At 33.1% G+C, this 12,432-nt stretch overlaps 1 protein-coding gene across 2 annotated transcripts in view; it reads right to left on the minus strand.

Annotated features, from left to right (window-relative positions):
* Positions 1-12,432, minus strand: part of RBBP8 (RB binding protein 8, endonuclease) — an 81,090-nt gene that overhangs the window by 40,675 nt on the left and 27,983 nt on the right. For both annotated transcript variants that reach the window (XM_079942372.1, XM_079942373.1), the window contains 2 exons: positions 10,070-10,182; positions 4,093-4,159 (listed from right to left, as the gene is read on the minus strand). In XM_079942372.1, coding sequence (XP_079798498.1) covers positions 4,093-4,159; positions 10,070-10,182 — 180 coding nt within the window. The remainder of the gene's footprint in view (positions 1-4,092; positions 4,160-10,069; positions 10,183-12,432) is intronic.

Here is a 12,432-nt window from a genome sequence, read left to right on the forward strand (position 1 = left end):
AGAGGGAGGAACATTCCCAAATTCATTCTACGAAGCCACCATCACCCTGATATCAAAACCAGAAAAAGATATCACGAAAAAAGAAAATTATAGATCAGTATCACTGATGAACACAGATGCAAAAATCCTGGACAAAATGCTAGCAAACAGAATCCAACAACATATTAAAAGGTTCATACACATGATCAAGTGGGATTTATCCCAGGGATGCAAGGATTCTTCAATATGTGCAAATCAATCAGTGTGATACACCATGTTAACAAATTAAGGAATAAAAACCATATGATCATCTCAACAGATGCAGAAAAAGCTTTTGACAAAATTCAATACCCATTTATGATAAAAACTTTCAGAAAAGAGGCATAGAGCGAACCTACCTCAACATAATAAAGGCCATATATGACAAACCCACAGCAAACATCATTCTCAATGGTGAAAAACTGAAAGCATTTCCACTAAGATCAGGAACAAGACAAGGATGGCCACTCTCGCCACTCTTACTCAACACAGTTTTGGAAGTCCTAGCCACAGCAATCAGAGAAGAAAAAGAAATAAGAGGAATACATATTGGATAAGAAGAAGTAAAACTGTAATTGTTTGCAGATGACACGATACTATACATAGAAAATCCTAAAGATGCCACCAGAAAACTACCAGAACTAATCAATGAATTTGGTGGAGTAGCAGGATACAAAATTAATGCACAGAAATCTCTGGCATTGCTATACACTAACAACGAAAAATCAGAAAGAGAAATTAAGGCAATAATCCCATTTAACACCTCAACAAAAAGAATAAAATACCTAGGAATAAACTTACCTAAGGAGATGAAATGCATGTACTCAGAAAACTATAAAACACTGATGAAAGAAATCAAAGATGACATAAACAGATGGAGAAATATACCATGCTCTTGGATTGGAAGAATCAATACTGTGAAAATGTCTATACTACCCAAAGCAATCTACAGATTCAATTCAATCCCTATCAAACTACCAATAGCATTCTTTACAGAATTAGAACAAAAAATTTTACAACTTGTATGGAAACACAAAAGACTCTGAACAGCTAAAGCAATCTTGAGAAAGAAAAACGGAGCTGGAGTAATCAGGCTCCCCGACTTCAAACTATACCACAAAGCTACAGTAATCAAGACAGTATGGTACTGGCACAAACACAGAAATATAGATTAATGGTACAGGATAGAAAGCCCAGAGATAAACCCACACACATATGGTCACCTAATTTATGACAATGGAGGCAAGAATATATAATGGAGAAAAGACAGCCTCTTCAATAACTGGTGCTGGGAAAACTGGACAGCTCCATGTAGAAGAATGAAATTAGAACGCTCCCTAACAGCATACACAAACATAAACTCCAAATGGATTAAAGACCTAAATGTAAGACCAGACACTATAAAACTCTTAGAGGAAAACATAGGAAAAACACTCTTTAACATAAACCACACAAGATCTTTTTTGACCCACCTCCTAGAGCAATGGAAATAAAAACAAAAATAAACAAATGGGACCTAATTAAACTTACAAGCTTTTGCACAGCAAAGGAAACTATAAACAAGATGAAAAGACAACCCTCAGAATGGGAGAAAATATTTGCAAACGAATCAATGGACAAAGGATTAACCTCCAAAATATATAAACAGCTCTTGGAGCTCAATATCAAAAAACCAAACAATTCAATTAAAAAATGGGCGGAAGAGCTAAACAGACATTTCACCAAAGAAGACGTACAGATGGCCAAGAGGCACATGAAAAGATGCTCAACATCACTAATTAGTAGAGAAATCAAAACTACAATGAGGTATCACCTCACACCAGTCAGAATGGCCATTATCAAAAAGTCTACAAACAATAAATGCTGGAAATGGTGTAGTGAAAAAGGAACCCTCCTGCACTATTGGTGGGAGCGTAAACTGATACAACCACCATGGAGAACTGTATGGAGGTTCCTTAAAAAACTAAAAATAGAACTGCCATATGACCCAGCAATCCCACTACTGGGCATATACCCTGAGAAAACCATAATTCAAAAAGAGACATGTACCACAATGTTCACTGCAGCACTATTTACGATAGCCAGGACATGGAACCAACCTAAATGTCCATCAAGGGATGAATGGATAAAGAAGATGTGGTACATATGTACAATGGAATATTACTCAGCCATAAAAAGAAACAAAATTGAGTTATTTGTAGTGAGGTGGATGGACCTACAGTCTGTCATACAGAGTGAAGTTAAGTCAGAAAGAGAAAAACAAATACTGTACGCTAACATATATATGGTATCTTAAAAAAAAAAATGGTACTGATGAACCTAGTGGCAGGGCAGAAATGAAGATGTAGACATAGAGAATGGACTTGAGGACACAGTAGGGGAGGGGGAAGCTGGGGCGATATGAGAGTAGCACTGACAATATATACACTACCGAATGTAAAATAGCTAGTGGGAAGCAGCAGCATAGCCTAGGGAGACAAGCTTGGTGCTTTGTGATGACCTAGAGAGGTGGGATAGGGAGGGTGGGAGGGATGCTCAAGAGGGAGGGGATATGGGGATATATATATATGCACATGGCTGATTCACTTTACTGTACAAGAGAAACTAACACAGTATTGTGAAGCAATTATACTTCAATAAAGATCTATTAAAGAAAAAAAGAAGGGTAATGCAGAGCATATACAGCTTGTTACAAAACACCTCCAGTGGAGCCTGAGGTATCATCCTGTAGTCACACACACTGATATTATCACAGTGAAGCATAGGAATGCTCACAGGAAGTGGGACAAATAAGGACTGTAATAAAAAGTATCTTGTCAGTTGAAGTGAGATTAGGTTGTAACTTTTCAAAAAGAAAAACTCTGTGTTTTGGAATCATATAGAAAAGACTGAATTTGTTTTCTAGCTTCACTTCAATATGCAGCATGAGTAAAATGAGAAAGGGTTGACATTTTCATACACGCATGTTTGATAACCTCAGTCTGGCCTGATAGCCTTCTTTCCTCATCTATTATCCCCTCTCAAAATTCTCTTTGACTACCAATATTCAGTGGGCTGAATATTGGACCAATATTCATGATAACATGGGAGAAATATCAAATTCCACTCGTGATGTGTTTATACATAAGACAGTAAGTACTCGTAAGCCAAAATAATGTTACGTCTACATAGTTTAGCAAAGTTTTTGTAGATGTCCACTCAGATGCAACAGAGTCTTTAAAACCCTATAAACCATTAACATTATCCTGAATCCTAACTTTTAAAAAATATTATATAAGCTTTACATAAATGGGAACTAAGAACTGGCCATAACTCTGCTTGGCATCAGTCAGACTAGACCCAGAAAAAGATTCTGTTTTTGAGACGCTGTCAAATAATGGAAAGAACAGAGGCTTTTAAGTCAGAAGATGGGGTTCTGAGTGATGTCTCATTATCTACTAGTTGTGAGACCATGGCAAGTTACTTGACTTTTTTAAGATGTGGATTCCTCATCTATAAAGTAGAGTTGATAAAACTACCTTGAAGAGTCACAGTGAGGATTAGAAATAATAAACATAAAACACAAAGAAGAGTAACTAGAACACAAGATAAAAGTTATTATTTTTATTATGAGAAATTGGGGGAGAGGGAAAGGAGGAAGTTCTCCAGGCCTGAGAAGTGTATAAGAGGAAATAATTATTCAGATTGCTTTTATAAAGTTTCTGGGACAGGGCTAGAAAGGTGGTAACAAAACTCAAATACTTAAAATATACGTACTTCAAATAATTTATTTGAATGATTTGTTATTTATAATAAAGTTATAAAAATTAAAGTGCTTTAAATTAAAATGTTTTGATTTTTATGTATTCACACACTAAGCTAAGAGATGCATACACACCCTTCATATATACTCCCAGAACAAAAATATAGTGATTTTCTTTATATTTTCATTTGCAGAATACTTTATAACTTTTAAAAATGAAACCTTTAACTCTTAATATATCTTTACAGTTTGCAAAAAGCTAAGTAAAATGAAGAAAGAGAAGCTAGGGGAAAATATTCAATTTTCTGCCACAATTAAGAAAAAATACTTACTCAATTTTCTGCTGCAGCTGTTCAGAAAGCTTTTTGTTTTCTTCCTGTAGAGTATTCTTTTCATTCACTTAAATATAATGTGAAAAGAAAGCACAAATTATAGCTATAATAAGATGTATGTCAGGTTCTTTCAACAGTTGCAACAATCATGGAGAATTAGGATTTCAAATTCTAAGTCATGATGTTAGGGTTAATGCTACTGTTCAAAACTAATTTGTTACTAGGTAGTGATTATTACATCTCATGTTGTGCAAGTTCCACATAAATGATTAACTGATAATTCTATGTAGTGCTTGTGGGCAAAAAAGAAAGAGTACCTCATGTACTGGGGAGTATAGTTTAATTATTCATACTGAGCACAAGAAAGCATTCCATCTGGTTACTCAGTCCTACTAATTTCAAACACCACTTATCTTGAAATAAATCTGATCATAAAATATAACACTGAATATCAGTGTAATTTTTATAACATAAGCACACTTAAGTAAATTTTCTTCCTTAGTCATACTCTATGTTTCATTAATAATTATGGTATCAGTAACTTAAATATACCATTGAAGTAGTATCTCCTTGTTTGAATCTACCTTGACGAAATTTTCCTATCCATCCTTATTTATAAAGCAGAAACTCAGTTTTGGGCTATAATTTCTACTGCTGCCAGCACAAAATTATCAATCCTTGATGTTATGTCACTGGTTAAGCATGTGTTTTACGAGGAGAAATATATCAAAGAAATCAAGTCAGAGTAAGTACAATTAACCTCTCAGAAAGAAAGTTAATCATACTCCAAAAATCTGTTAATAATTTAGTGGTTTACAAATCCAAACATATTTTCTTACACTGAGTAAATAAAAATTTGTTGACTATATATCAATACGTGAGGGTTACTAAACTACCTCCTGTGGAGGATCTGGAAAAAAACAAAACAAAACAAAAACCTGAAGATATGACAGTGACCTAGAGGAAAATGTAGTCTAATGAGAGACAAGATATTATATAAACATATTTTTTACAACTGAAAGTGATAAGGGCATTAGAGAGGTACAGATAAAACACTAAATGAAATTCCAAGGAGAAAAAATGAAATTCCAAGGAGAAAAAGGTTAGGTTGAGCTGTTGAAAAAATCAGGAAAGGATTCAAAAGGACAACTGAGCTGGACACAGGAAGAGAAATTCAAGAGCCTCCCATTCCACCACCACAATCAACAACAAAAACAAAACAAATTGTGAGCTAAAACCCAAGCAGTGTAAGCAAGCGGATACTGGTATCAGGACTGGTGGAGGGACTGAACTTGAGATTTCCAGTTTAAGCCTGAACTCCTGGAATGGAGCCAAAGTGATCTGAATTCACTTACCACTAGAGTCAGTAGAAAATAACTCATATATAGGTTCCCAAGTATTTCAGATAACAGAATTATATGATAATGAAATGTTTAAAGATTTAAAAGATGGAAGGCTCAAAACTAACATGATAAAAGTGATTACCAAAAATGAGTAGACAGACAAGATTGAGAAAATTTGAGCATCAGTAAAAATAATGAACATAACTGAATGACACACACTGAATATATAAAATTACACGTCTATTATGCTCAGAAAAGAGAAAGCTCCATTCATGTCAAAAGCAAAATGAAACTTAACATATACAACACACAAAACCTCATTTGTCCTAGAGACTGTCACACAGAATGAAGTAAGTCAGAAAGAGAAAAATAAATACCACATGCTAACATATATATGGAATCTAAAAAAAAAAAGGTTCTGAAGAACCTAGGGGCAGGACAGGAATAAATATGCAGATGTAGAGAATGGACTTGAGGACATGGGGAGAGGGAAGGGTAAGCTGGGACGAAGTGAGAGAGTGGCATGGACTTATATACACCACCAAATATAAAATAGATAGCTAGTGGGAAGCAGCTGCATAGCACAGGGAGATCAGCTCAGTGCTTTGTGACCACCTAGAGGGGTGGGACAGGGAGGGTGGGAGGGAGAAGCAAGAGGGAGGAGATATGAGGATATATGTATATGTATAGCTGATTCACTTTGTTATAAAGCAGAAACTAACACACCATTGTAAAGCAATTATACTCCAATAAAGATGTTAAAAAAAAAACCTTATTTGTCACCATTTAGGTAACTATTATACAAGATATTACTCTGAAAACTGGCAATTAAAGGGAAAACATTAAGATGTATCATGCCTTTCAAGTAGGAACGACATCCCACGGTAACCAATAGCCCCAAACTGATGAGGGAGAATTCTTGTTTACAGAAGAATGCCAGCTGATAAAGAATAAGAATAACAGAAATGGAATATTATCATTTTATAGTCTGTTATTAAATAATTGATTCAGGCCAGAATCACAAATGGATATTAAAACCATTAAAGAAAGATTGAGGGAGAATTGTATTTTTGCAAGATTTCAAAGTATCACACATTCATCCTCCCAATTTAGACTACTTGGTGGTACTCGGGGGAAAATATAACTCTATAATGGAGAAATGTGGCCACCAATCCCAGAGAGTGGAATAACCTGACAATATCTATATCCTAATATGATACAATATAAAGTAGACAATTTTACCTATAAAATACTGCTGTCAAAAATGTTTAATCTGGACCTAATCAAGCCTTCAGATACAATTTCTATTTTATAGAAAATAAAGAAACAAGATAAAGAAAATGATGAGAAAAATCCAGAAGGTGGCATAATTTTAGGAAAACAGCCCTACTTCTTCAAGAAGTCAATGTCATAAAAGAAAAAAATAGGAAGGGAGCTTATTCCAGATTAAAAGACAAATGCAATGTGTGATCTGTGATTGGCAGGTTTGAACAAAACTGTTGCAAACAGAGGGACAGCTGTAGAAATATGAATATGGACCAGCTCTTAAACAATATTAGAGAAAATTATGGGTAATCTTTGGTAGGCAAGGTAGTGGTATTGTGGTTAGGTATAAATTATCCAAGTATGTAGGGGAAAAATCTCCTGATGTATGTAATTGACATTAAAATATTTCAGTTCAAAAAGAAGAAAATACAGCAAAATATGAACAACTGTTAAATCTATGTGATAGGTGTATGAGGGTTCCTTACTATTCTCCTTACTCTTCTATATTTTTAAGAAATTTCATTAAAAAAAAGACTACACAGATTTGAAAAGGAACCAAACAGAATTTTTAAAAATGAAAAATTTGGTTACTGAAATAAAATAACTCAGTTTAACAGAGCTGAAGAACTTAGTATAATAAACAAGAAAGCTGAAGAAATTACCCAGAATGCAGCAGAGTGAAATGAGGGGACAAAAAATAGGAAAGAGATGTTAAGAGACCAAAGGATCAAATGACAAGGTCTCATCATAACCCCCAAATAAAGAGAATGGAGAAGACACAATATTTGAAGAGCTAGTAGCCGACAGTTTTACAGATATGATTTAAGAAGTGATTAAACAGATTTTGTAATGTATACTAAACAGACTTTTTTCTTAAAAACCTACTTGAAATTGCACTAAAACTACAGAATACCAAAAACTAAGGAAAAAATCTTAATAGTAGCCAGAGAAAAATAATTGTTATCCTGTAAAATAGCCTTATAAAAATAGCAGTGAAATAAAAACATTGAGGATAAAAACTGAGGGTTTAGAACCAACAAATATCCTCTAAAGGAACTTTCCAGAATGAATCTCAGGACTTCCCTGGTGGTCCAGTGGTTATGACTCTGCACTTCCACTGCAGGGGGCGCAGGCTTGATCCCTACTTGGGGGAACTAAGACTCCGCATGCTGTGCAGTGTGGCATGGCCAAAAAAAAGAAAGATCAGAAAGGGTAATAATACCAGAAGAAAAGTGAGATGTAAAAAGCAACAATAAGCAAAGAAACTGCTGCACATGTAGTTAAGTCTTTTAAAAACTGTCTGAATAAGGTAATTTTTTAAAAAGTTTCTAACTTGCAGTGCTGAAAAAAAAATACAGGCCATAAACAGTATGTAAATGGAGGAGATGATCAGAGTGAAAGTGTTTTAAAGTCCTTGTACTATTCAGAAGAGAGTATCTTTATATTTTAGGAAAGCATGGTAAAATTTCAAGGTTGATCAAAAAAATAGAAATAAAGAGTTTAAAAACAAAGTAAAGGATAAAATAAAGATGAAATAACAAGATAAATATCCTCAAAATGCAATACCTGGAAAAAGTAAGAACAAAAAAGAGAGGCAGGCCGGTGGGGCGGGGGGGGGGGGAAGTAGCAACAATATAGAAACAACAAGAATTCATAAACATGAAGCCCTTAGTATTTTTATTCATAAAATAACTTTGTTTGGGATTTGACCTCAATGATTTTCCTGTTGCTCATTTTAATGTAAAATTAGTTTTCCTGAACTTTTCAGGGGGTATTATTAGTGGTATTATTCTAAGACTATTGTGCTATAATATGAGATTAAAAAATGAGTAGTTAGGGGATATTTTAATTCTATCATCCCTGTGTCCTTGAGAACCATGATTCTCAGTGTGGAAGAAAGGGGATACAGATATTATTAGAAGAGGTTAGCAAAAGCTCTATAGTCTTGAATTTGAATTTTCAACATGAACTCATGAAGTATTTTATCTATCTGAAAATTAGACAAAGGATATTCAAACCATTCACCCAAGAAGAAATGCAAACTGAAGATCAAGTAAAAAGATAATTGACCTGAATAGTAATAAAGAGAATGCTAATATTAAAAAGGTATATCATTCTTTACCCACTGAACTGGATATTGTCAATTAATACATTTTTGCACAAAATTGAAGAGAATGTAGGGAAACTGAAATTCTCAAACACTCAAACAAAAAATTGACTTGTTCATCAATATGAGAATGGGTAAATAAATGGCATCTACACAATGCAGCCATTAAAAAGAATGCTGTCTTATTCCTCAATACCTAGGGTTTTTGCTTGTTGAGTTTTGGGCTATTTTTCAGACAGTTAAAGTTGCTAGAAATCTATTAGACATGTAGACATTACTGCAGATTATTTCAAGTACTAATGGTAATATAATTGTGGATCTCAACTATATCTATTGAAATGTAATAGTTTTCTACTCACTGATAATCTTATATTCCTAAATAAACTCATGCATGCATTCATTCATACACACCACAGAATCTATGGGTCTAAATATATAAACAAACATATAAACATGTAAAGACTTCTAATATATAGTCTAAAATAAAATAACATATGTCAGAACAAGAAGTATGATATGATCCCATTAAAAATTTAAAAGAGAAGATAGAGGAGGGGGTAAAATGAGGGAAAGAGACAAACAGAAAGATAGATAAATCTGGACCTGTAAAGATATTTATTATATACTTAATAGTAGTTACCTCTGGGAGCAGAATATAACTATGTTCCTTCTATCTTTTTTTAAAACTATCAGCATACATTCATATATTCTTGCTTGAGTAACCAGAGGACAGCAATATAATTAATAGAAAAAAAAAGTCAAAATACCAAATTAGTTTGGAAAAGAAGATAAATGTAAGAAAGTCCTACATAAAATGGTAAGTAGACTAAACTAAAAATGGTACACTTGTAATACTGTGTCCAAAAAAATTGTGAAAATAAAAAAAAAATACACCTTTGTAGAACACTAAATTGTCTGCTTTGTGTTTAAATTTACTAAATATAAATAGTTGAATTAATATGAAATAAAACCAAAGAAGCAAATATGGATATAACCAAAGAAAATTTGCTTCTTGTCTTATAGCTGGTGAGACTTTAAGGCCAACCAGGACAGTATCTACACAACCTTTCTGTACCCTATTTCTTACTAAAATAAGCATGAGATTAAATCTACAAAAAGGGAAAAAACAACATTTGAACTTTTGCTTAAATAAAGAAAAACATATGTAAACAATCCATCTGATTGTAACCAATTTAATAACAGGTTTTAACAATAGCATACTATGCTTTACATACTTAATAAATGAAGAAAGGAAACTCACTAAGCTCTGTGATAAGTTTAAGATTCTGCTGTCGAATATTTTCAAACTCTTGTTGTTTCTTCCGCATATGTTCTTCAGTTACTGCACAGCGATCACATAATCCTGCTCTTAATCTACAAAACAAAAACAAAACATTTTCAGAGTAGAACTTAAATGTTCTCATCAAAAAATAAAAAAATATGTGAGGTGATGGATATGTTAATTAACCAGATGGTGGAAATCCTTTCACAATATATACATTTATCAAATCACCATGATAAATACTTTAAAAAAATAATTTTATTTGTCAATTATACCTCAATAAAACTGAAATTTAAAAAATTTTTTCAACTACTAAAAGATACTTATTCATATTTGAATTTCAAGATTTTTAAATTTTATGAAGAACTAAAGAATTTACTTGGAAAATACAGAGAAAATTAACTAGTTATTATACCTTTAACATATTCCCAAACAGGCTGAAATCATGCTACATCATTTTCTACAGACTGCAATTCTGTAAAAATCTGCCAATTTTAAACTCTATTCAAGGGAACTTATTTATTGAAGCTCCCTTGTTTTAATTTATTAGAGCCAAAATATGAACCCAGTCTCATACCAATGGACAGAATTTTATCTTAAGCAAGCTTGCATCTGCTTAGCATAGCATATAACACATAATGAGTGTTCAACAACCAAGTTTTAGTTGAATGAATACTAAAGGTCAAAGAATACAAAGTTTAAAAAAAAGCAATGCTCTTTTCAGCATTAAAAAAAGACTCCAGTGTTAGTAGAAATTCACAGTGTACTATTTTTTAAAAAAAGAAAAAAGATTACAAAATAGCTTTTACTAATTATTTGTGAGTGCTGAAGGGAAAAGGGAAATACATATATTACACAGGAGGGGTGGGTGATGGAGAGAAAGGTGTATTTCAAAATGTTAATACAGTTATCTTGTAGGTACCAGTAATACAGAAGATTTTCTTTTTAGTGTTTTGCTATATTTTTCAAAATTTCTCTAATTTCATTATATATATAACCAGGAAAAAATATGGTTGAAAAAAATGACACATATCCCACATTAGGAATTTAGAAAATATAAAATCTAAGATAATCATTTTAACTCAATGACCTAAGTCAATAAGATACTAAGTACGTGAGTGTCTATGGAAGTCATAGCATGGTAGTACATGCCATGAATTTTAAAATAAGGCGACAAAACATGAAAACTATACAACTAAAACAAACAAAAAGAACCTAGAGATTTTTATATAAAAGTAAAACTCATATCAACAGTGTTGATATGGATGTAAAAAATAAAGATTATAGATCATAGGTTGCATTAATAGGACTAAAATTTCTAGAATGAAGGAATAAAGCATTGGGCAACATGGTTTAATTGGAGTACATTCCAGAACAGGAATTAGGCCAATCAAGATCTAAGTAAAGATGACGAAGTGAACATCTGCATCTACTGTCGCTTCCTCCCCAAATCCCACTAAACTACAGTAAAGATCTGTGTATATTTTTAAAGACACAAGACTATGAGAACTGGGAGAATGGGAAAGAAAAACAAACAAATTAAAAAGCAAGGAGCTGGCGGACAAATAGAAACTGACCTGAGAATGCTGAATTGTAGGCTAACAATGGGAGAAGTCTAGAACGCTTGTCCAAAACGGTAGCCACAATCCACATGTGGCTATTTCAATTTAAATAAATTAAATTGAGAAAAGATAAAAAACTAGAAGATTATCCTAGAAGGTCCATCATATCAATAATAGGAGTTATAGAAAGAGCAAGGTGGGGGCAGGTACAAAAAAACAGGAACAGAGGAACAAAAAAGACTTGAGACATACAGAAAGCCAAACGACTAGCATAAATCCAACCACATCAATAACATTAATCATGAATTGACTAAACACTCCAATCAAAAGGCAGAAACTGTCAGGACAAAAAAATAAGATCTAACTATATGCTGTCTACAATAGACACACTTTAGATCTGAAGATACAAATAGGCTGAAAGCAAAAGGATGGAAAAAGAAATGCCATGCAAACAAAACCCAAAAGAGAGCTGGTTATTAATTAATTAGTATCAAACAAGAGACTTTAAGGTAAAAGTGTTACTAGAGACAGTGAATTCTATAACAAAAGGGTCAATTTATTAGAAATATAACAATTAACATTTAACACGAAAGCCCCCAAATATGCAGAGCAAAAACTGACAGAATTGAAGAAAGAAATATATAAATTCGTCAATAACCGTTATAGACTTCCACTCTCAATAGTGGATAGAACAAGACAGACAGAAAATCAGCAGATATAGCAGACTTGAACACACTACCACCTAAACCTACCTGACATCTACAGAACACTCCAGGCAAC

Source organism: Stenella coeruleoalba (assembly GCF_951394435.1).
Source record: "Stenella coeruleoalba genome assembly, chromosome: 14".
Classification (NCBI taxonomy): domain Eukaryota; kingdom Metazoa; phylum Chordata; class Mammalia; order Artiodactyla; family Delphinidae; genus Stenella; species Stenella coeruleoalba.